Raw genomic sequence first — 25,442 nt, 5'->3', positions numbered from 1 at the left:
CCACACCACCACATGCATGCCACACCACTCTGATTTTGCACAAGATTCTCCTCTACAACTTCTTCTCTGTAACTCCTCTGCAGCTTCTCCGTCAAATTCTCTTGCAATTTCGTCGTCTAGTCTACCCACAAAAAAAAAAATATAATTCTGCTGTCGAATCCTCCTCGGTTTACTAAATCGACCCAAAAACCGAAATTTTACTGATTTTTTATAAACCGAAAATTTTGGTTCGGTTTTTTATTTCTTATTACCGAAATAATTTGGTTTCGTTGTTCGACAAAAAAAAAAAAGAAATTGGTTTCGTTGTGTGCAGTGGGAGAAGTGGTATAAATGGTAATTCGAGGAGCAAAACGTGTGCATTTAATTATTTAATAGGAAAAGGAACGCTCCCACACACACACAAACACACTCTCTTTTGGTCGTCGTAATAATCTATTACGCTGATCTTCCTTCACAAGGCGCGCGAACCCACACTCTGCCAAAAGCACTTTTCTCCTAAAGCGCTTTCCTAAACCCGCTTTTCTCCCTAATCCCCCTCCCCAGCCGCTCAGCTGCCGAGCCGCCGCTTCTCTCAGCCGCTGAATCCCCTTTTATAATTTTTTTTGGTGGCCCTTTCGCATTCCCCCAAATCAAACCGACTGCTATTCAGAACAGCCGGTCCAATGGAGCCGCCGCCGTTACATACAAACACCCCTCGGAATTCCAAGTACTCTATTTCTCTATCTAAATTTTCAAAACAACAAAACTCTCTAACCCTCTCTCTCTCTCTCTGTTCTCTCTGATTTTCTTTCGCTCCAAACAGGAAGAAGCGGTTGTTTTCCGATAGGGGTTCTGGGTGCATGGATTCCGACGACGTCATGGAGATTCCGCCGCCGGCTACTCCGATCACTCGGGCCCCCAAATTTCAGAAACTCAAACTCAAAGAGGTACAATTTCTCTCGTTTTATCAATCGAGAACTCAATTTTTTCGATGGTTCTTGTGATGTACCTGGTTCGATCATGCAATTGTGATGAAATTAGTGTTCTTTTGGAGCTGGTAATCTGCTTTGATTAATCAAGTTACCGTCTTGATCAGTGATCACTGTTAAATTTTGGGTTTTTTAGGGTACGTGTGATTTCGGACTAATACGAGTTGATTGGAACATTTGTGTAAAAATCTTGGCACTTAATTGCCCAAATTTTAGATTTTTTTTTTTTTGTTAATTTTGTTTTAGGCTTTCAGCAATTTTTTGGTAGTGATATTCATTTGTTCCCGATTTCCTGAAAGATTATGCTTTTTTGGGTATTGCTAAAGCATTGTCTCAAGCTCATTCACTGCACCCGTTATTGTTTACGTTGTTGTACAATTTCGTGGCAGTCCTGTGTATAATGAGGACATTGAACTTCCATCTCGTGTTATCAATCTGTCTTTTATTCAATTCTCTTTCCATGATTTCAATCGAGTTTAGAGTGTGTTGAATTGCATGCATAGAGCCGGGTTTGCTGCTACCATTATCTATGTCTTTTAGGGCTGGATGAAGGTGTGTCTTTGCAGGCATTGTCTTTTTTCCGTTTTATTGAATGTCTTTTACTATAAATATCATGTTTATAGGAATTGACTACGTCTGTCGTTATGTCTTGTTCAAGCTTGATGATGGTTGAGGAAATAAAATCATGCATTTGTTACGTGCTTTTCTTTTCAATTAAATGCGGTGCTTATAGCTTTGTTAGGAGGTTTTATCTCCTACTTCCTATTCTATCCATTTTCTTGTTTTCTCTTTCATTAGTATTTGTCAATCAAATGACTTTTTTCTACCGTTTCTAATCCTGAACATTCTTGTTTTGCTGTAGGATGCCTTTTGTTTGTTGATTTTTTTTTCTTTTTAAATTATTTTTTTCTGATGTTGGTTTGAATTCAGTCAGTCTGAACAGATATTTGTTTTGATTAATCCTTCTTAGGTTATTCGGCATGATGTGATTGAAATTGATGAAGATGAAGATTCAGTTGCTGCAATGCTTATTGATGATAGAGTTGATAAAAAAGCCAAGGGGAAGGCAATAGAAAACTCTTCTGATGACTACTATGATTATAAGGTGTACGATTGACTTGAATGACACTCTATCAATTGGCTGTTGTAATTTTGTTGAATGATAAATATTCAGTTGTAGCTTTAGCATTCTTAACATATTTACTTTATGATATACTAGTATTTTCAGGAAGATGAGGTCAATAGCTTTTTTGGCCCTTCTGTTATGGCAACCCCTGAGTCAGCGAATGGGATTGAAGCTACTAAGGGTTTTGTTCCAGCTAACGTGATCAACTTAGATGGTCATACTTCGGATTTGTCATATGAAGATGATGACTTTGCTGATCCTTTTCTTGATGAGTTTATGGATGTTGATGAGTATGCCCAATTGCAAGCCCATTTTGATAATGTGGATATTCCCCCTGGAATAGAGGCACCTATTCCTTGGCTGTCGGATCCTCCTAAAAATAAAGTTAATTCAGTTTCTGGAAGTAGTTCCGTCAATAAGAGGTTTCAAATGCAACAAGAGCCTGATCATTTCATTAAGATGCCACTTTTTGGGGGTAGTTCAAGCTTGAAGACCCAAATTGATAGTATTTCCCACCCACCTGAAGTGAATCTATCATCTGCATGGAAACTTCCAAAAACTGCCAGGAGTAAAAAGAAGCAACCTGCTTCACAACACCAAGGGAGTGCTCCTAATCTCCCAGTTGGGAAAGAGTCATCAAAGTCTCAATGGCTTTTAGGACCTTTTCAGTCTAAAAAGAAGGTAGCTTCTTCGAGTAGTTCGACGAATCAATTTGATGCAATGAAGCTGGGTTCCGGAGCTGACACATCTTCTGCTTCGTATTTTCATAACATTCTAAAGAAAAAGGGTTCAAGTGCTTTTTATAAACCCATGCCCGTTCCTGGGTGGCCCGGGCCCATTTCCAAATTTAATACCATGCCATTTAATTCAAGCTTGTACGATCTAGATTCATTATATTCTCCTGGGGAAGTAGCAGGTAGTCCTTGGATTGCTAATGCGCAAATTCAAAATAATCTTGCTCCAGGAGGCATTTCAACAAGCCCTGGGAGGAAAATTTCTGCCATGGAAATGGATGAAATGATAGTGAAGTTTAAGGGCTTCAAAAAATTTGATACAGTTGAAGATCATTCAGACCATCACTATAGTAGGTGTGGCTATTCACCGAAGCAAGTAAGTTTTGGATGGTTTAGTTAATGCAATTTTTTTTGGTTTCTTTTGTAATTCCCTATCTTATTGTGCTTTGGTTTTACTCATTCTGAAGCCACCAAAGAGTTGGGCAAAGAGAATTCAGGAAGAGTGGAAGATCCTGGAGAAGGATTTGCCTGGTGAGTTCTTCTGTTTTTTACTTTTAATTTTCTTTTAGATAACTGTTTTGAATGTTATGGTAGTGAAGCTTTCCCCTCCTCAGCCTTTCCAATTTAGTCAAATAATTCGCACCGACTATTTCATGATGCTGACTGCTGTAATTAATTGGTTTTGTTCTAAAAGTTGGAATTTTATAATATATGGAATATAGTTGTTGGATTGTTGTTTGTACTATAGAAACTTAGGTGCACTTACCCCTTTTCTATTGACATCCACAGATACAATATTTGTTAGAGCTTATGAGACAAGAATGGATCTTTTGAGAGCTGTAATTATTGGGGCGGAGGGTACTCCTTACCATGATGGTCTCTTCTTCTTTGATGTTTGCTTCCCCTGTGGCTATCCCAATGTACCACCGGTATGTGATAATCTTGAACACCTATAATTGATTTATATCTTTTTACATCCTTTGGCTAACTGGGAACTCTGTTATGCAGAATGTCTACTACCACTCTGGTGGCCTTCGATTAAATCCAAATTTGTACAATTGTGGAAAAGTATGCCTCAGCCTTCTTAACACCTGGTCTGGGAACAAGAATGAGAAGTGGCTCCCAGGTGTGTCAACCATGCTACAAGTGTTGGTCTCTATACAGGGGCTGATCTTGAATACAAAGCCCTACTTTAATGAGCCTGGATATGCAAATACGAATGGTTCAGCAGCTGGTGAAAAGAGGTCCGAGGAGTACAATGAGAATACATTCATCCTATCATTGAAGACAATGGTGTACAGCATGAGGAGGCCTCCGAAGGTAAGATTTGTTTCTCCATTTTCTTGATACTCTAGACTATGCTCAGTCCATTTGCAGTGTAAGATTGATATGAAGCTTTTTAGATTATCTGCTTGACATTTTGGCTGTAGTTTTTTATATAATGGTTCATGTGGAGTAGAATCTTTTTGATAAGTTGAGAATAATCAGGCTAAGCATATCAGTTAATGCTGAGTTCGCTGAAGTGTTAAACAAGAATAATTTTAAATTTCTGAAAATGCAAATTTTTTCCTTCATTTTCTAAAACCGTTTCCTCACTGAAGTTTTTTATTTCATTTCAAACTCATCATGTCTCTCCTTTTGGAGTTTGAGAAGGAATCAAATTTCTTTTGCAGTGTCTTAGGAACTTAGGATGATAGGACTGAACTAGGTATTTAGGGGAAAGTCAGAGTTTCTGAGGTGACTATCTCTAATTTCTTGTTTGGTATCAAGTGAATTTTGAAATTCTATATGGAAACAGATCACTGGCTTTAAATTCCCAGATCATAGGTGTTATTACAAAATTTCAAGACAGTTAATGTTTAACAAATTTCCAGAGCAACCACAACTACCATCACATCTGCCACCACCCCACCTCTACTGTTGCCGCCACTACTACCAAAATTACTCATGTCTCCACTTTTCTGCTGACGTCTTTGCCACAACCCTCAACCTTGCCCCCAGCTGATTATCATCACCTCGTTCCAATCACCCTCAATGTCACTTCCTCCATAACTGCTGCTGCTACGACTCACACCGCCACTGCCACATTGCCACCGACACATATCTTCACATTCCATCATGCTCAACTGGTTACAAAACAAGAAACTTTAATAACTTCTGAGAATAAGCCCGTTTGTAAATATTGTCCCTCACTTATCCAAATGCAGCATTGCAGTTCTTTTAATGAACATATAGAAAGAAAATGTTAGAACTTCATTTTTGAATAAATTTAAGGAAATGAGAAATACACACCCTTTTTAGCCTCTCACATACCCCTTTTTAATTCTTACCATTGTTCAGTTTGATTTATCCAATTTGATGACCAGAAATATAGAGGGGTGTGTAGAAGCCAAAAGGTTGTATGAAAATCACTCCCATAGAATTTTTATGCTAATGAATGATAGAGTGAAAACTGCAAGGATTCCGTATGCCAATTCATGATACAATCAGTTGATAGTAGTTTCTATCCAGAAATTAGAGAATTATCTTTAACTAAGCAGTTGACGTTCTCAACTACACAAGCATCACTTATGAGCGGATGATATTTGGTGTCATTGACAAATAATTTTTAGTGGTCATTTTGTCATAATGCCCAAGTTGGCAGCCAAAACTGCTGCTTTAGGCAAATCTGGCACACTTGCAGTTATCCTTTATTATTTGTTTTAATTTTTCTATATTTTCGCTTCCGCCAAACTATCTATATTCCACTGCCCTACTCTTTCCTACATCATGCGACAATTAAGTTCTCAGTTATAACTTACATCTGGATGCAGCATTTTGAGGATCTTGTTCTGGGGCATTTCTACAATCGTGCTCGTGACATTCTGGTGGCATGCAAAGCATACATGGATGGTGCTCAAGTGGGGTGTCTAGTCAAAGGTGGTGTTCAAGATGTTGATGAGGGCGACAAGAGCTGCTCACAGCGTTTCAAAACTTCTGTAGCCGACCATGTGCCTATGATTGTCGCAGAGTTTACAAGAATCGGGGTCAAGGATTGTGAGAGATTCGTATCACCAGCAACATCTGGGAACAACCAAATTGCCAGTATGCCTCAGGCTGTAACGTCAATGATTTCATGCTGAAAAATTGATTTTTCAAGACTCAACTCTATGTCAGACATCTAGGAGGTGAGACTTAGGTTTCGTTTCACCGCAAATAATGAGTAGACTTGTTTTTTTGGTTAAAAAGTTTAGACTTAATTTATTAGAGCGTCTTTCATGGAATCCATCCGTCTGCGTAAATATGTTTTGGGATGTTGTATATAGATGCCAGTATGGATGAGATCGCTCGGAACTGAAACGACCATTCTGCAATTTATAGTTTTACTGAAATTGTAAAGCTGATAATCCGGCCTGAATTTTTATCAAACTTTGCGGTAACTAATTGTATTGGAGTAGAAATTCCAGATGCTTTAAAATCTTTCGTAGGAATAACTTACTTCTGTTTCTCTCGTTCGTCATTTAGCCTGCATGTCATTTGAGTGGGGAGGGAAAAGAAGAAGAGAACGTGATAGGTCTGGTAAGTTGTGTGGTACTTGTGGCAATGCCTCTTGGAACTTGATTTTGATCTCATTTTGCCTCTGGAACTTTATATTTGCTTCACTTTGGTGGGATTTCATATGTCAAAATGTGCTGATGTGTCAAGAGAACACTGTCATTTTGTCCTAATTGTTACTGTTGGACCCTAGGGTTGTCAATTAACCAACCAGAAGCTGCCACGTGGTTTTCTAAATAGTGCCAATTAGGACAAATGACAATGTTACCTTGACACATCAGCAGATTTGACACCATTTTGACAGAATTGGCGGAATTCTTCCGAAGTTAGCAAATATCGAGTTCCAAGTGTAAAGTGACGATTTCTTAGTTTCAGGGACAAAATGGGATCAAAATTGAGTTCCATGTAACATTGTTTTGTTTGATGGAGATTGTTTCACACCCCAAATTTTGGACACCCAATGTCCAACACAATTTTGAAAGGCAAAAGACGTTATTGGCTTGACACACCAAAATAGTCATTATTGGCTTGATACTCCAGAGTAGTCATCCACTCTTAACGAAAAAAAAAAAAAAAAACAATTAAAGTGTACTATGAGATCCCAAGAATTTATTACCAAATAAGAGAATTATTTGGAAACTATTTATCGAAAAGGTCTTTATATGAAGAAGGTAGAAATTATTATGAGCTCGTGGCATTTTTTAAAATACATTTTGGAGTTCATATGAATAGAAATTACAGCTGGACCAATAAATTGATGACACATGGCAGCCACCGAGTGACAAAGTTTGCCACGAGATTTAACCAACATGCCAGCCCGAAGACTTTTGTCATGTTTAGTAGTATGCTAGGTGGAAAGTGATTAGATGAGGCAACCAAAAGGGCTACACAAATATAAGCAGAGGTGGCCTTTGTTTACACGTGGAAGTTTAAAAGTCAATCGAACTTTCTACAAACTACAGGTGGAAGTAAGTTTACATGCATGCAAAGGAGATGCAAGTGATTCATGGTTTTATTAGTAGGACGTGTTTGTATCAGAGAAACTATTATCCAAAGTGGAGATAAAAATATCCAGCAGGTGACTTGCTTAATGCCCAAGCCTTTATCTGATTGGCCATGTTTAGATCAGAACAAATATCATGTCAATCTACACTAGTTGGCATGTAGTTTGCAGCCGCCTCTTATTGCTATAAATAGGAGACCATCTCCATTTGTTTTCCAAGTAGAGCTAGCATGAAATGCATGCTCTGCAGCTCATGTGTGTGTATATATATTAGCGTCTATATATATTTATAACCATATGTTCGTAGGCATACTATATGATATATATGTATGCATATACTTGTATGCATACCTACGCACATATATATAGAGAGAGAGATTAGAAAATAAAAGAAAGTAGAAGAAATATATGGTGTTAGGAGCGATTAGGAAGCTTCCTCAAGTACGTGGAACTTAACTATTTCGGTAGTGACGTGGATAAGTATGTGAAGTTTAGCTATGCCGGTAGTGACGTGGATCTTTATTTTAGCTTTGGAATCTAGGTAGGGGAAATACAGCAAACATTTACGGAAATTGATTTTATTAAAATTTGTGAAGTGTTATAATATTCTTGATCTTTTTGGTTGATTAATGTGGTTGGATATTAATTGGCTAATTGCTTTAGTTAAATGTTTACTTGTTATTGGTCATGGAATTATTGCTAAAATGTTATTCATTGAGAATATACTTTGATACACGTGAAAGATAAAATGATGTTATTTGTGCATCATTCATGCTGATGTGGTTGAAATTTCAGTGTTTAGATTGGAAGTATGGAAATGAGGGTAGTTGGAAATGATCTTTTGTGTAGTTGAATCTATTTATTGTGAAACCAGTTCCAGGCAAGCCCGGTGTGCACATTAGAATATGATTGACGGGAATTGTCGATGTGGGTGATTTGGGTTGGAGATTAATGAACTAGATAAGATGACTAGCAAAAGGGGTTTATGAACTTGGGATATCATATGGGGGGTTAGTTTCTATAATAGAACATTTGAACCATCTCTGCAGGGGTAAAATGCATGGTATGGGACGTGCAGATCCACGTGTTTTATTATATAAATTAATGAGGGTAACTGAAGAGGTTGCATTGCATTCATGCATTGTTATCATTTATGATTAGATATTTGGCTATATGATTTCATGACATTTAATTTAATATTGTCAATTTACTGTAATAAGGTTATGTCCCTACTGAGCTATTGAAGCTCATCCCTCTATTGTTATGCAAGTTTACGAACTAGACATTTAAGAGGGTAGGCAGGATGAGATCAAAGTAGAGAAAGTTTATTCATTTATTTACTGTAGGTTGTAAAGAATTCTTGATTTGTTTAAGAATCATGAATTATTTTAATAAGAGGAGTTCATTTTCCAACCTGTGTCAATTTCCTTTTATTTATTGCGCTTTTAACTCACGTTTCGGATTTGGGTTCGAGTTTTTATTATGGACCCCAGATCTGGGACATGACAGTACGAAGACTGTTTGGTCCCTCAATTCCAACTTTAATCCATGTTGCCCTTAAAATTGATCACCTTTCTCATTTTGGTCCCTAATGTACACGAACAATCGACGTATGAATAGAGGCACAAAAGTGAGTGGAGGGGGGTTGCACCTACATGATCCAGCCGCAGAGACCACCACTCGTCGGAATCCACGAAAGTAGAATTGTGGATGCTAGTTTTAGACAATCATCGCAAGCATCAATTGTGTCCGAAGCTAAAAGAGAAGTGTCACTCGCCACTTAGTACTACGGTCTAATAATATTTTTTTTTACTTGTCAGTGAGAGGTCTTAGGTTCGATTCTTACCAAAAGCGAATTTGAACTAATTATTGCTAGCCCATTGTGAGGATAAGCCAACCCCCTCCCTTTTAGTGTAGATAATATTAGTTGTTCAGAAAAAAAAAAGAGTAGTGTCACTTTTTCGTAGGATGTAGTGAACCATACGGTTGGGTTTGATTTATAAGTAATTAAATTGAATGGAAGTCCAATTTCGACTTATCACAATGATAATTTGGGATAGTGTTTTAGCTGTGGACTCGAATCTAAATTTAGTCCTAATTAACCCTAATTAATAATTGGTTCGGTTGAATCCAGCATCCTAATTAAATATACTATCTGATTCTTGGTGACTGGATTTGTAACTGCATATGGATGACGTTTTGCAGTTGGAATTCAAGGAAATGTAAATTATGGAAGTGGCTATCAAGTTTTTCAATTATCTCCGTCACTTGAGCTAACCTCAAAAAGTTTTTTTATAGTCTTGCAATGACTAGATTTCCAAGTCAATGAAGACTAATCTCAACAAGTTTTCTTTTTCTTATTGATTAGAAAAATGAGTGACGAATTCAGAACCTCTTTCATGATAAAGAAAAGAAGTCTCATTGGACAAGCTCGTACATAATTTTTGCCTTATTATTCTTTTATCGTGTTCCTTAATCTGCCATGACCGTTGATTTTTTCGAGCGAAGGTTGACGTTGACTGAGTGAAATAAAGATTTTGTCTGCTTATCAAGTCCTGCCTTTTAATTGGTCCCTCCCTCCCAATTAAAAGCTAAATGGCAACATCGTCTTATCGTCATGACTCATGAGACCGACTTGGTAGTCTTGTAATGCTAGATTTTCCAAGTCAGTGAAGACTATTCACAATTGATTGGATAAAAAATGATAAACAAAATGATTGGATAAGAAATGATAAACATAACTAAATGTAAAAACACAATTTTGATCGTACATTGAAATGGTTATGGTCATCATTTTTAATTATTCTTTTTATGATAAGTGTTTCGTCTGCTAGAATGTTATAACCAACTGCATGAAGAGGACATGAGTCGGAAAGTTAAGGATATGTTTGGATGAGGAACTTTTGAATTTCAAGCGATTTAGGATAACGAGAAAGAAATAGATCACAAAAAAATTAAAGAGGAAGATTTAGAAATGCACCGCATGAACATTGCAATGGTTTGTGAAAGAAATTTGTAAATGACACATTCCAAATAGTCATATGCAAATTTCTCTCACATGCAATTATAACGCTCATGTAAATGCATTTCTAATCCTTCTTATCTGACTTTTTATGACCCATTTCTTCGTCACTTTGTCTAAGCTTCTTGGGTTCTGGGTTTCCTTTGTTAAATGGTTTCAGGAATTAGCGTGACACCTCAACGTTGTTCCAGATTTTTGGAGGAAAAATTACGAAGGGAAAAACTTCGGGCAACTAAAATTACTGAAATCCAAAAGCCAGTTGATCTCGCCTTAGTAAGGAGAGCTACTATGCCGAGCACTCAATTTTAAGCATTGCCTTCAAACGTTACGCCGGTTTGGTTTTGGACGCTTTTTTGCTGCCTCAAATTGGGCTCAACATGTTCTGCAAATCAAGGAAAATGATCTATCCAGGTCGTTCTACGTTGGAACAACTTTTGTTCGAGCACAGCCACATGCATACGATCTTTACTGGGCTCACAACTCTGTTCGTCGCCAACTCAACGAGTCATACCTGTATGCAAGTCCTGCAGTAGATTTTGACTCCCCTGCTTGGGACGTGATTATTCCTTTTGGGGGTCTGCTGTTTGCTGGCGTCATTTTCTCGCAGCAGAAGTTTGGGGTCGTTGTATTCTCCCCCAAAAGTTGAGAGAGTTTCCCAACTGTTACTGAAGGGTATTTTAATCTCTCTCTTGTTATTTGAGGATGTAATAAGTTTTGCTTTTTTTATTTTTATCTTTTATTTTTATTTATTTTTTTCTTTTTGTAATGTGCACTTTCATTTTTCTTTTCTATAAGACAAGAAAACAATATTTGCTTCATCACGAGAGTGAAAAAGGTGCGTGACGGAGACGGAGTTAATGCAAATATGTCTCGAGGATACAATGAAACCTAGTACTCGATGTATTTTCGATCATCTTTCTGCACTGATAGACAATTCCCCTAGATTCTGAGAAGATTTAATAAAAAACTTGAGTTGGCATAGAAACTTTCTAGAGATTTTCGAATAGAAAATAAAAAGAAAACCAGTTAGGACAGTGTTAAAAAGGAGGACAAAGAGAGAAGCACAAGTACAAAAATAAATTTTGAATGCGAGACATCTGCAGAATTGTTGCAGAACCAACAGCATTTCACAAAGTTCTTTGCATCCCTTCTAAGCGATATTCTAATCTACTTTAGTTAATGAACATACATAAATTTGGGTTAAAAGTAATGAGCACATTGACCTAATCAACTGACTTGACTCATACGGTGTTGTTTGCCAATTATCATAGTTTGGCTGTTTGCAATGCGATTATAATGAATTGTATTTACACGAGTCAAACTTAAAACGTCCTACTTATAAGTAACAAGAAATATCAGTGACAAAACAACTTTTTACCCTTTAGTTTTGTTTAGTTGTTTTCATGTGCGGCCCCCTCTCAATTCCATGACCTACTAACGTCTTTGCTTTTTGATTTCTTTCATGCCGTGCAAATTCTCTTCAAACGTATATTGGGGTTTGGATAATTCAAAGCTAAAAAATGAAAATAATAATAATTAAAAAAAAAACAACCAATTATAATAAATTGGTATTGCTTGTATATATGCAGACCTCCTCCTCTTCCTCTTCTTAAGCGATATCTAAGTTAAAACAATGGCTCATGGCTTCCTCCTCCTCTTTTTATTCTCTTGCATTATATCTACAAGAAATATTCATGCATGCAACCAAGCTGAACACACCTCATTTCTGGTCTTAGCTCACACTCTATCTTCTCTTTCCGTAAATTGGAGTAGTTCTGTTGATTGTTGTCATTGGAATGGCATCACTTGTCATCAAGAGGGTTGGGTCACCCATTTGCTCTTACCCTCCAAAGGGCTCAAAGGAGGTATATTTGTCTCATCACTTGGGAATCTCACACAGCTCACCCACTTGAACCTTCCGCACAATTCACTTTATGGCACACTTGAAACTAAATTTTTCTCGTCCTTGAAATGCCTCGAGATCCTTGATTTGAGTTATAACCTTCTTTCTGGAGAGATATCATTTTCTCTACCACCCAAAAATATTCAGACAATGGATTTGTCAAGCAATCACTTTCATGGTCCAATTCCATCTTCTTTCTTCCAACAAGCTTGGAATTTGACTAGTTTCAATGTCAGCAACAACACCTTCTCTGGGCATATCCCATCATCTGTTTGTCTTCGATTGCATCCTTCCATAAGAGTATTGGATTTTTCCTCTAATGAATTTAGTGGCAACATTTCCCCTGGGTTCGGTGGGTGTTTCAAACTACAGATTCTTCGTGCTGGTCACAATAATTTGTCAAAATCACTTCCAAAAGATATCTATAATGCTACCAAACTTGAGGAACTTTCTTTACCTCTCAATTCACTAAATGGAGCCATTAGTGAAAGAATCGCCAACCTCGCCCACCTGACAATCCTTGACCTCAACTCAAATCATCTGAATGGTGTGCTCCCTCTCAATTTTGGGAAGCTATTCAAGTTAAAATTCATGAATTTTGATTTTAACAGCTTACAAGGTAATATGCCCCCATCTTTGATGAATTACACAAACTTTGTAGAACTACATTTGGAATCCAATTATTTGGAAGGAGACCTCACCAAGCTTAATTTCTCCAAACTCAGTTGCCTTAGTAAACTTGACCTATCTTGGAATAACTTCACTGGTATCTTTCCAATAAGCCTTTACTCATGCAGGTCCCTAAAAGCAATTCGGTTGAGTGAAAATCCTTATCTAGAAGGACAAACACAACCTGAGATTCTTTTGTTGAAATCCTTGTCCTTTCTCTCGCTTGTTTATGTACGGCTGACCAATATCACAGTGGCAATGAAGATATTAATGTGTTGCAAAAGTCTTCATACACTCCTCCTTACCGGTTCATTTGATCGCGAGACAATGCCAACTGTTGATGAAATGATTGATTTTCATGGATTTCAGAATCTCCGTGTCTTGAGTTTGGCTGGTTGTGGGCTCAATGGTCAGATACCTGGGTGGTTATCAAACCTACAGAATCTAGAGGTGTTGGATCTGGGTTATAATCAAATCATAGGTACAATTCCAAGTTGGTTGGGGACTCTTCCAAAACTCTTTTATGTGAATCTAGCATACAACCAAATTTCAGGTGAATTTTCAAAACAACTTTGTAGATTACCAATGCTAATGATGAATGCTTCTCAAGCAGACAATTATGAATTTGAACTTCCTCTCTTTGGTGTTGTAAGAAAAAAATCGAATTTTTATGCCATGTAGACTGGCTAACTTTCCGGGAACAATACACATAACGTCCAATAACATTAGTGGTATTATACCTACTGAGATTGGTCAATTGCAGCTTCTTCGCGAGTTGTATCTTGATGACAAGAACTTCTCGGGCGCCATTCAGGAGTGCAAGAAGTGAGAAGCTTGTTTTTGGACTGCAATTAGCATTTCGTATATTTTCCTTTTCCTTTGTCCTCTTATTTTTATCCTTTTAGCATTCACAAATGAGAAAACAAAATACAGCTTGGGTTTCACAGTCCTGGGTTTTATTTGTTCTAGTTGTCTATGAAAACCGAGTCATCAGCTAGCTTTGTTCTCTTCGTAATTGTCACGACAACGACTGTGATACATAATCCGTAGTTGCAGTAATACAGACTATGGAAAGTACATAAAACAATCGAAACATTGCAATACTTTCACATCGAATTTCTTTTTGCTCTTCTTCTTGTTCATCTTTCTCCCAATATACATGAAGAAACACCAGTCTTCTGCTACCGTATCTTTGAAGATGTGGTACTCATTGCCAAAACTTCTCATGTTCTTCTCTGTTTTTGCCGTATTTTCTTTGCCCTCCGTTCCATCGTCTTTCCACCACATTCTAATTACTTCTATAATCCAGTTTCATTGCCTTCTCCACCTTACGATCACATATCTTATTCTGATCATTGTGATTCAAATGTTCCCCGGGCAACGCCAAGTGGATATGTAGGTTCTCAGATTCTCAAGAGCCATACAGGTTACTACACCGGTGGAAGTGGAATTCTTAGTCAAAGATCATCATTTCAGCCTTATCACGAGCCCGAAAATTCAATTGAGTTCACCCCCTCGAGTGTTCAAACAACTTATGTACCAGGCTTGTTCATGATTGAAGGAAGTCTTCGATTTCAAAGAAGCAGTGTGTTTGACTATGTGGGAAATGTCTCAAAAAGTCTTCGACCTAGTTCGGTAAGCTTTGAACTAAGTGGGTTCTGGTCAGAATCTTCTGGGAAGATTTGCATGGTTGGATCAGGTTCTAATTACTTGGCACATGGTCGTGGGCTTTATTATCCCGCTGTTCTTAAGCTTTATAATGTCATGAGTTCCACCAGTGTTACTAGTTTGATTACTGGAACCTTAGAGAGCTCGATGAGTTCTGAGAGCAATCCAAAGTATTTTGGACCCGTCTCAATTTGATGATTCCTCGTATAAATTACGAGTACTCTTTGGTGTCAAATAAATCTGGTAACTGTTGTTCTGGTGGAAGAAATATTCACCCAATTTCTTTGCCAATAGCGAAAGTTTGTTCAGTACTTTCATCAGTAAGAAGACATTGAGTTAGAGATCAAATATTCTAGCCATTGCCTTTCTGCAAAGAACTGCACTCCATTTGCTGGTTCTGATTTGCCTCGCATTTTGTCGTTGAAGGCTATTGAGTGTTCGGAGAACACACAACTTACGAGAGTTCAAGTGGAATTTGGAGACATTAGCAATCCCTGGTATCGGAGGCCCTTTAATCCCAATACAGTTGAATATCAGAGTATGCAACGAACAATCAGCTAGGTGTTGTTGCTTGTTGAATCTTGAAAATTTGAAATGGTGTTATCTCTCCTCACTAGACTTTTTAATTTTGGTCACAATTCTTCTGCATTGAAAATTTTTTTGAGCTACAAGCCCTCGAGCGGAGAATAAATGATCTTAACTCCTTGTAGTGCTTTGTTACCTTTTATCAAAACAGACTTAATACGTCCAAAGTTGTGCATTACTAATTACATTTTTAAACCCTCCACGTTTTAAGTGATTTTCAAAATGGATCGTGGGGTTTTAATTTCTCACAAAATTTTGATATCGTACCAATTTATGTCTTCTATTCATTTTTCTTTCTTCTTGTTGGTTTGGATGTCTCTCATTTATTTGACAATATGACAACTCCGTAAAACTAATGATGTAGTAAATATGTGACCCGTTTCTAAGCTGCGGATTTGTTGAGGAGAAACTTTATTATGACTAGTTTTTTTCCATGTAGTGCTAACTGAAAAATTATTCACATGTGTGTTATGTTATCAATTTAACTAAGGACCAAATAGTCAAACATGCAAAAGGCATAAATTGAGACGTGTATGCTTTCATGCATGAGGCATTTCATCAAACAGTTTCACCCTAAATCTCCTTGAAAGCAAATCTCAAGTTGAGTGGAAGAAACGTACAAATAGTACTAGGGAGACCAAATTTCTAAATCAAATTTTGTAAATCAAATGATGTGGATGTTGATGATTGGATTTATTACTTAAATGTTGATTAATGTGTTTATTTTCTATTAATGATATTATTTTCTTTATAAATTTGATCGTCCTAACATTATCCGAAACAAAATGTTATTGCCAAGGTTGTCAGCAAGATCAGCATATGGGACCCAAAATTATGAATTACATATTCACGCTCGTAAACAATATTTACTCAATACAATCCTCAAAAAGCCCAAAGCCAATCCCTTTACCTCCTCCCCTTCTCTGTCTCCACCCACATAACAGACACCAAAAGAGAACACCACCACCACCAAAGGCCATGTTAACCTCGCCATCATCCTCCCTCCGCCACCCAATCCTCCACCACACTCCCCCTCCCCACTCCAAAACCCTAACCCTCACCCCATCAACTCTCAATTTCCAACCAGTCCAAAAACCCCAGTTCCATCTCCACATCAACATCAACACCAGCAGGCACTGTCCGGTCGGAAACCACCTCCTCTTCAGCACCATACGGTTTTCGAACGTTGTCGCCGCGAGCAAATCGCCGGGAGTGGACGAACAGAAGTTCAGCCAAGAAGGGATGGTGACGGAGTCACTCCCCAACGGTATGTTTCGAATTCGATTAGACAACGGGGACACCATCATCGGCTACATTTCTGGGAAAATCCGAAAGAAATTCATTCGAATTTTGATCGGCGACAGAGTTAAGGTTGAAGTCAGTCGGTACGACATCACGAGAGGTCGTATTGTTTTCAGATATAAACAGGATGACGACTCAAGCAAAAGAAAGATGAAGAACTCCGAAAAGAAAAATCAATCCAGGAAGGATCCTATGGACTCTTCCTCCCTAAACTAATTTATTTGATTTTTTTTTCCTTTTTCTTTTTATTTTTTATTTTTTATAATTTTTGTTGCAAGTGACACTGAAACATTTGTGTTAAGCAATGTGAATGTTTAGAAATTGTGTTGTGTTATGTAATTTGAGGTTGGTCAGTGAAATCTGTGATTCGGATTCCCTGTTTTGTATTAGTTAACAATTGTCGTTAATGAATTTTGAGCTAATAACCTTTTTCAACAAAGGGAGAGAACGAACGCCATTAGACTAAATGATTATTGACATATGATCATATTTTAAAGAATAAAGTTTGATTTCGGAAGAAAAAGAATAGCTAATTTTATGGTAAAACACATTAGCAACAAAAAGAATTAGATATATCACTTTTTATCCCCAAAAAAAAAAAAAAACACCAAAAAGAATTACATGCTTAATGTCATTAGAGTTTATGATAGTTTTAGACAATTGTTATTATTACTAAAAATTAGTCATTACACCTCTCACTCCCGTAATATGACTCTATATGAAGTTTTTTCGAGTACAAATCATGTTCTACATTACATTAAGAAGAGGGAGAAGAATTTAAACCTGAAACACATTAAGTTGAAAAGAAAGTCTCAAGCAGCAAGACAATCTTGTGACTCTACGAAATTATGTCAACACTTCCATTGTCCACGTTAGGATCCTCTTCGGATCCATTCCTTGGGGATCCTTGGGATTAAATCATCTTAGCGTTTATGTAAAATGTGCGGCTGAGATGAGTCTTCCTCTCAACTTTATCGCTCTCTCCTTCTCTTCAACATTCTTGCCTTCTTCGTCGGTGGCAATCGAGATTTTCTATCAGCCTTCTAGTCAATATTCTTCCACTGCTGAGAACTCTCTCCCTCACGCTGCATCTCTATGGTGAACACGACCATGGATTTGTTATGAAGCTTCAACTTCACCTTTTTCTTAGTCCACCCAAATCCACCATTTTCAGAGTCCTCTGCTTACAAATCCAAGTGGCAAACGCAACACCCCCTACAGTCAAGATTCAACAGCAAGAGAGGGGGGGGGGGGGGGGAGGTATATCTATGATTGAGAACATAACCAAATAATTAGAAATTTTATTTCTCCAAAAACTTCCGAGTTCTACTCCAATGGAGACTAAATCGAGAGTTTCGACTGGATGGCTAAGGTTGCGCTTTCGAGTGAGTGGTGGAAATTTTTATGGGACGTGGATTTGGTCCTTTGATGCTGATAGAGAATCTCGATCACCGCCGGAGAGAAGGCAAGAATGTTACGGTCCTGTGGAGAGAGAATGGGAAGAAAGTTGAAAGGAAGAGTAATCTCAGCCGCACGGTTTTACGTGAACGGCTAAAATTATTTGATCCCAAGGATCCTCATGAAAAGGATCTGGTGAGGATCCTAGTCCGTCCACGTGTATCATGAGTTGCATACACATAGGTGAAAATTTCTACTCTTCCGAATGGAAATCCGTGCCACTATTTTCTTCAGTTTGCCTATATCATCAAATGAAATGTGGGTCTTATCATTATGTCGGAAACTTACCTCTTCTAATCCTTTCATTTTTTGAATAAGAATTGCAAGAGATAAGTTTCATTTACTAGTAATTTGTCTTCTACCTTTTAACTCAACAAAATTTCTTTGTATTTCTTCCTTCACCCTACCTTGAATATAACTATCCAATCTCAAAAACCAAACGCAGGCATGCTATTATTTGATGGCATAAAAGAAGTTTTCCTCTGGAAAATAGTTACTTGTTCATAAAGCAACTACGTTTGAAATTCTGTGTTATTTATACAAGAAAGTGAATTACAATGTCAGATATCTACAACAGAGTTTCGACAAACTGGGCAAGTTAGATGATTCTTTAACCAATGATCAATACAATTGGAATGAAACATGTGTTTGCACGCGAAGATACGACAAGACTCGCCGTCCATATAATCCTCCAAGCAAATGGTACACCGGTCACTGCAGCAACTCGATGTTATGTCCCTGCTGCCTTTGCAGTACGTCAAAGGCGGTGGGAGGGCCTCTAGGGCTTGAACTTGGAGAGCTTGAGGCATTTGTTCTGGCCCCTCCTCCATCACCAAGTCCTCCCAAACTCTATCGAGCACTTCTATTAACACCATGTGGAACAACGTTGCAATATCTTGCGCAGGTGCTTGTGGTAATGTGTCTTGATCATGATGGTGGTGAGACTCGTCTGCTCCTTCAAATTCGCGATCGCTATGGCTTCTGTTTGGAAGCCAAGAAAATATGATTCCAATAATGGGATGCATCAAGGCAATGAGAAACAAAGTCGCACCGCAGAGCGCTAAGTTGCGGATCCAAACTACAAGGCGGCTGAGATTCGTGAATCTTGCTTGGCCTAGAAGAAACAAGAAACCTACTACTATTCCGAGCGCAAAAATGCACAATAAAAAACTGAGATGATTGTGAGAAGATTGATGAAGAATATTGGGATTAGAAATCATAGTGTTCATGATGACGAACACGAAAAAGTGGGGGCCTCGTAGCCCTGCAGAATTTTTGGTTTCTTGTTTGGCTTTAGTTCTTCCATGAAGTTGTTGTGCCAGAGCTGCCGAACCCTTCTGGGAATTATTGTTTTTGTTATGCAACTAATTAACGTCAAGGTAGAGCAGGACACTCCAAACCCAACTCTTCTTTGTTCTGGATGAATTCCAAAAATGGTGGTGCATTTCTTTTTTTACCTGTTTTTTTTTTTTTTTTTTTTTTTTTTAACCAACAGGGTAACGGTGGAGGTGAAATTTATTTTATTACTGCCGGTAATGGCTTTGCAGTTGGGTGACCACGGGTGCCTACCTGCATGTTGTGAGAAGAAGTTATTTTATAACCAACACTTTTACTATTCAGTTTCTTGTTGAGTTTTATCCGTATGTCAATTTATTAGTTTTAGCGTAAATCTATCTAATTAGTTACTTTGAATTCCGTATCTAATTGGCGAAAAGTGATAATGAGTAGAAATTGAGTGTTCAGGCAGAAAATTAAATGACCTCAACCAGTATGTGTAAATGCATTATTCGACAACTTTGCAGAAAAATACTATAAAAAATTTCCCTTTTTTTTTTAATTTTAATATTTTTTAAATAATGTGTTAAAAATGCATATAGAATATTTGAATTTTATACGTATTATTGAAAAATATGTCAAAATAACGTGTTTTATAAATGTGAAAAGTACATATGTATGTGTATAATATATGTATGTACTTTAAAGTTTTAATAAACATATAATTTAACAAATCATTAAAACGTGTAAAAAAAGTGTTACGAAAAATTATATAAGTACTTGTACGAATTTGCTAACTAGAAATTCACCTAATACGAAATTAAGAATCATGGCATTGGTAGGTACAATAATTAGTCAAGGTTGGGACAGGAACTTATAACCTCAATTAAGGAAGATAATGGAGAACTGAAATTGAGTCATCTCCAATCAGGAAACAACATGTTACTAACGACAGATTTTTCCATGTATTACAAACAAGTTGGTATTTACTTGTCATAGACATAAGTTAAGCAGACACTGAAAAATATATTCTTTCGCCAATTGTATAATGATACTTGGCATTTGTGAGGATGTGAAGGTAAAAAAGTATCACATCGGTGAAAGGATAAACCTTGCAAGGGTTTATAAGAGGTTGGGCTACTCCCCATATTGCCATTTGATTTTATGGTCAAACTCCAACTTCTTCATGATATGAGAGCAGGTTGGTTGCATCAGTGAGAGACAGTGTTCTAAAAATCGGCCTAGGCAGCCACCTAGGCACTGGGTGGCGGAGCCCTGACTCGATTTAGGCCAAAGCGGTTACTCAAGGCGGGGAGGATTTAGGCGGCTGCCTAGGCGCTCGCTAGGTGCTCTAGGCGGCGCTAGGCGGTTGCAAATCACAAACTTGCTGCAACTCTCGCAACAAATCTGAAACTTACATAGCAACAAAGCCTCGACGATCTTCTACAGCTTGCTATCTGTGAATAAATGAGAGAGAGAGAGAGAGAGAGAGAGAGAGAGAGAGAAAGAGAAGGTATTTGACATTTAATCTAAAATGGCGCGAGCTGCAGATCCATTGATTCAGTTTGAAGCTCTGAAAAGGTCCTGGAAAGGCTAAGCGAAAAGGTGTAATATAAAGGGTTTTTCAATTTTCAAAGGGTCAAAGAGGTGTGATGATCTGTGACTCCACCTTTGAGAATGTGAAAGAGGTGAAGTGGCACACGGTTTTGAATTATGAAACCACCCACTACTTTTTGTCTTTTCAAAAGTCATCAAAAGTTTGAGATTTATACATATAATATATATATATATATATATATATGGTTTTGTTGTAATTCACAGGCCATTCATTGTGGATGGCCACCTATCCCATTACCAATCCACTGTTCATCCCACCACAACTTTGTCTAAAGCCTTGTATATAAAATGGATGAGAATAAGGAAAGCAAATATACACAGATAGACATATGGCTGGTAAAGGAAGAAAGAAGAGAGGAAGAAGAGATGAGATAATAGAAAGAGTTATCTTTGTAATCTTATTATTCCAGATTATAATGAAAACACCACTGTTGTCCCGAAGACGTACTCCAGTCACACTGACTGTAGAGGAACCTCGTAAATTTTGTGTCTTGTTTATTTATTCCACTGCACACACCGTCAGTTTTACAACACGTTATTAACACGAGAAGCTCTCATGTCAGTGGAAAGAATAACGCCATAAATTCGAATAAACACAAGTTGAACTTGTGGTACTAGGAACAGTTTAGATTTAAGAAGTAGCACAAAAAAAAAAAAAAATAAATAAATAAAAATCAGAGTAGAGATGGCAAGCTAGACACGGCAAACAGGGAAGAACATCTTGTCACAAAAATCCGTCAACCTTTCTTTTATCACTTTTTCTTTTATTACTTTAATAGTTGATGTGATGATCTTTATCCCTGCTAGACCTGCAATCTCGTCTTTCTCTCGTGGACAAAAGAGATGGAGAGATCTTACAGACAAACAAAGGTGCATCAAAACAAGCAAAGGTATGCCCATTTTTCATCTTTCCCATCGCGCCAGAAGCGTTCCACCGAATTCTTGTTAGAATTGAAATTTACAATGACCTGTAGTCGTCATGAGATAAGAAAACTCGTACTTGACAACTAGTTTCCAGAGATCCAGAAGAATCTCATAAGACTTAGAAACCTAGATCGAGTCATTTTCGACAGATCTCGAGAACTCCTATGAATACTCGGTTATCTGAGATGGTGGTGGCATGACTGACTCCACACAGGCCTCCCTCTCTTGTGCCTCCATTAACTCTGCTGTCATCTATGTCCTTATAAAGAGGTTCTTGCTTCACGATGTCATGTTCTTTGGGCCATGTAAGAACAACGCTAGTCTCTAGTAGCTTTTTTGGATTGAATTGGTTTTGTGTGACCTCTACAACAACCCAGCTGGCCCTGGGTTTCGAGACTGGTAGAGACAGATAAAGAAAAAAAAAGGGTGGGAGGGGTTGAAGTTTATGGAATATGTATGGCACCATCTAAAAAAGTCAATAGTGCACGACACCATTTGAAAAAGAAAGAAACAAAAGGTTTTGGTTCCTAGTGCATCTACACCATCTAGATAATAAAATAAATAAAATAAAAGGAATAAAACCAAAGGTTTGTTTTGGAATGGTGCATCATGTGAATGAATAAGAATAATAATAAAAAGTAAAGGCTTTTTGGATGGTGTTGTACCATCTGAAAAGAAAGAAGGAAAAATATATATTTATTTATGTGAATAGTGTTGGTTTAAAAGCCCTATCACAAGTTCTATTTACTTTAAAGCAATTTATTTATCACGGACGGTTTTACCGCCTACTGCTTTAAGTTTTGATTTATGTGAATGGTGCTGAATTAAAGCCCTTGTCACAAACTTTATTTACTTGAATGCAATTTATTCACAATGGCTAGAATTACCGCCTATATCTTTAATTTACTTATTGTACTTCTTTTTTGTTATGATGAGTACAACAAGGACCCGAAACTCCTTGATTAGATCAGAACCTGCAGTTTCTTGATCCTCATCATATAAAAATGATTGGACTTGAAGTTCTATCATACAAAAAGATCGGGCATGAAGTCCCTTGATCCTCAAGATTAGGACATAAAGTTCCTTGATGAGTACTTAAGTTTGAAGTGCCGCAGTGCCTTAACTTAATTATAACAAAGGCCATAAGAGTTTTAGTCTACAGACCATTAAATAAGGACCAGAAGTTCCTTATGTCTATACTCAAAATGGTTTAGCAGAAGCCTTTATTAAGCGGATGAAATTGATTACCCGCTCTATGCTCATGAAAACAAAATTACCAGTTTTTACATGGGTACATGCTATTTTGCATGATGCATTATTAGTTCGATTGAGACCTATTACCAACCTTTAATATTTCTCAGTACAACTTGTGTTTAGGAATCAGCCAAACATTATACATTTAAGTGTTTTTGGTTGTGTTATCTATGTGCCTATTGCACTGCCACAACATACTAAAATGAGGCATCATCGCCAATTAAGCATTGATGTTGAACACCATCTATCATTCAATATTTGAAACCCTTGACTGGGAATATGTTTACTGCGCGGCTTGCAGACTAGGATTTTGATAAGACAGCTTTCCCGCCATTAGGAGAAGAAAATAACATTGTTCCAGAAGAATGATGAGAAAATATCATTCCAGAAGAACACAGAGAAATTGTCTTATTTTGATTCATGAAGCAATCAATATAAAAACAAAGTGAGAATAATTGAATGATGCAACGATATGCAAATCAAATGCCAGATGCATTTAATGATGCAACGAAAGTAATAAAATCACATATACTTATTGCAAATGTGCCTACATGAATTGATGTTCTTGTTGGACAAAATAATGTGGTAACAAATTTGTTACATGCCTAAAGCGTGGCAGACCCTTAAATTTAAAAGGTTCAGTACTTCGAAAGAAGAAGAATATGACACTGCTGAACTATGACATTCCCAAAGCATAACTGTTGCGTGTATGTAATACAAATAGTCAAAAGATGTTAAACTAAATGAGGTTACATATGAGCATTTGTAATACAGTGAATTACACTCACATGATATGACACAAGGTTACTAATTGAAACTTGAAACTTGAAATTATGCTCTTATAAACAAGTTCATATGAATGGAGAATTATCTACGAAGGGCTATGAGTCTCCCACATCATATCTCCATAAGTAAATCCCTCAAATATACATGGAAGCAAGTTGCTCTGTATAAATTCCAAAGGAAAATGTATCATGAAGTGTAGAAAATCCCTGAAAAATTTAGATTGCTTGAAGAAAACCGTGGAAGGGTAAAGCATAAAATATGTACTTAAATACCAATGGATGGTATAAATTGCATTAGTGAGTACTATCATTATGATATTGTTGTAACATACTAAAATCTCTTGCAAGAGTCAATAATATTAGATTTAGACTCCTGAAGAGTTTAGAAAGTTTATAAAGTACTAAGAGAGATAATGTCTCAAATTGCAGAATCAAACAATATGTCAACATGAATCTTATCCATGATGTTTATAAAGAATCATATGGATTGAAGATTATGAGTTGAATACTCAAATTATTTAGACACTAAGAATGATCATTTATCTTCGTGAAGGTAAAGATAAATTGATATTTGGTCCAGAAGTACCACATCTTAGTGAAGTATATGCTTTATTGTATTTGACACAATACATTGAATGAAATAAAGCTTATCTATTAATATCTCTGAGAAATTACATACACATGAGTTAAAACAAAAAAACAGAAGGGAACCTTCACAAAGGTTGCTCATGTGAAGTCTCAGTACTCGGAAGTACCCCAGAAGGGTAAGGCACTAGAGGTTGATTATTTGGAACCTTAGTACTTGGTGAAACTTCAGACGGCTAAGACAATGGGTGTCTTTGGAATAAAGACTTGAACCCCTGATTGTCATTTTGAGTCCGACCTTCGGATTCCAATAGCTGGTCGAGCTTTCTTTTCATGCTCGTCGAGTAATTATTTGCAATCATGTGTAGCACTCTATTTTCATGCTTGAGCCCTTTAATCTCTTGTTTAAAACTTGCCACCTCAGCCATCAATGATTCAACTTGGTGAGTTTGAACAAGTAGGTGTTGGCCCATATTAGAAACAGAGCGCGCACATTGAATACTCAGAGCCAATGAATCTTGAACGGCCGATTCATCAAACCAATTTGAAAGGATTCTGTTATCCTTAGGAGTGAGAAGATTCCTAGCTACCACTCTAGTGGTTAGGTCATTCTTTATCACAGAGTCCCTAACCATAAGAGGACCATTAAAAGATAAGAAGGGTGGACGCTATATATTATCCTGACGTGGCTCGTATGAACCACTCTTAAGGCTCAAATCTAAGCAAATGTTAGATGGACAAGCCATTTTTCAGAAATGATGAAGGAAAAATGAGGTCAGATAAAATCTCAAAAGTGCAAGAAAGGAAAAATTCTACATGCAGCAGTTTTTCGAGCATACATTTTGAGCTCAATTAATGCCTCTATAAAAGAAGAAGCAACATGGCCACTTGTTCAAAAATCGAAATGACACAGCTCTCCGAATTTCAAAAGCCAGATTTTCAGGATAAAGTTCGTTAACATTTCTTAGACACAATCTCAGCTTTTGGATATCACATGCAAATTTGTCAAAGATCTCTGATAAAATTGAAA

The 25,442-nt window shown here is 37.2% G+C and overlaps 3 protein-coding genes across 4 annotated transcripts; all 3 read left to right on the top strand.

Annotated features, from left to right (window-relative positions):
* Positions 1-239: 239 nt before the first annotated feature.
* Positions 240-6,287, top strand: LOC137715846 (probable ubiquitin-conjugating enzyme E2 26). Of its 2 annotated transcripts, none has more exons than XM_068455196.1 (8): positions 240-706; positions 803-926; positions 1,939-2,073; positions 2,197-3,204; positions 3,296-3,359; positions 3,618-3,757; positions 3,837-4,148; positions 5,642-6,287. In XM_068455196.1, the coding sequence occupies exons 1-8, from the start codon at positions 663-665 to the stop codon at positions 5,948-5,950; spliced, it is 2,136 nt and encodes a 711-aa protein (XP_068311297.1). In that variant the 5' UTR covers positions 240-662; the 3' UTR covers positions 5,951-6,287. The 2 variants fall into 2 exon arrangements, with proteins under 2 accessions (XP_068311297.1, XP_068311296.1); XM_068455195.1 differs by having other exon boundaries at positions 273-706; positions 2,188-3,204.
* Positions 6,288-12,440: 6,153 nt separating this feature from the next.
* LOC137714543 (receptor-like protein 3) lies at positions 12,441-14,822 on the top strand. Its single transcript, XM_068453736.1, has 2 exons — positions 12,441-13,440; positions 14,269-14,822. The coding sequence occupies exons 1-2, from the start codon at positions 12,441-12,443 to the stop codon at positions 14,820-14,822; spliced, it is 1,554 nt and encodes a 517-aa protein (XP_068309837.1).
* A 1,321-nt stretch (positions 14,823-16,143) lies between these two features.
* LOC137714123 (translation initiation factor IF-1, chloroplastic-like) lies at positions 16,144-17,012 on the top strand. The gene has a single exon (XM_068453408.1). The coding sequence runs from the start codon at positions 16,191-16,193 to the stop codon at positions 16,728-16,730; it is 540 nt and encodes a 179-aa protein (XP_068309509.1). The 5' UTR covers positions 16,144-16,190; the 3' UTR covers positions 16,731-17,012.
* The last annotated feature ends 8,430 nt before the right edge of the window (positions 17,013-25,442 follow it).

The sequence above is a fragment of the Pyrus communis genome, chromosome 14, assembly GCF_963583255.1.
Source record: "Pyrus communis chromosome 14, drPyrComm1.1, whole genome shotgun sequence".
In the NCBI taxonomy this organism is placed as follows: Eukaryota; Viridiplantae; Streptophyta; class Magnoliopsida; order Rosales; family Rosaceae; genus Pyrus; species Pyrus communis.
This window is presented reverse-complemented; position numbering and strand designations above follow the sequence as displayed.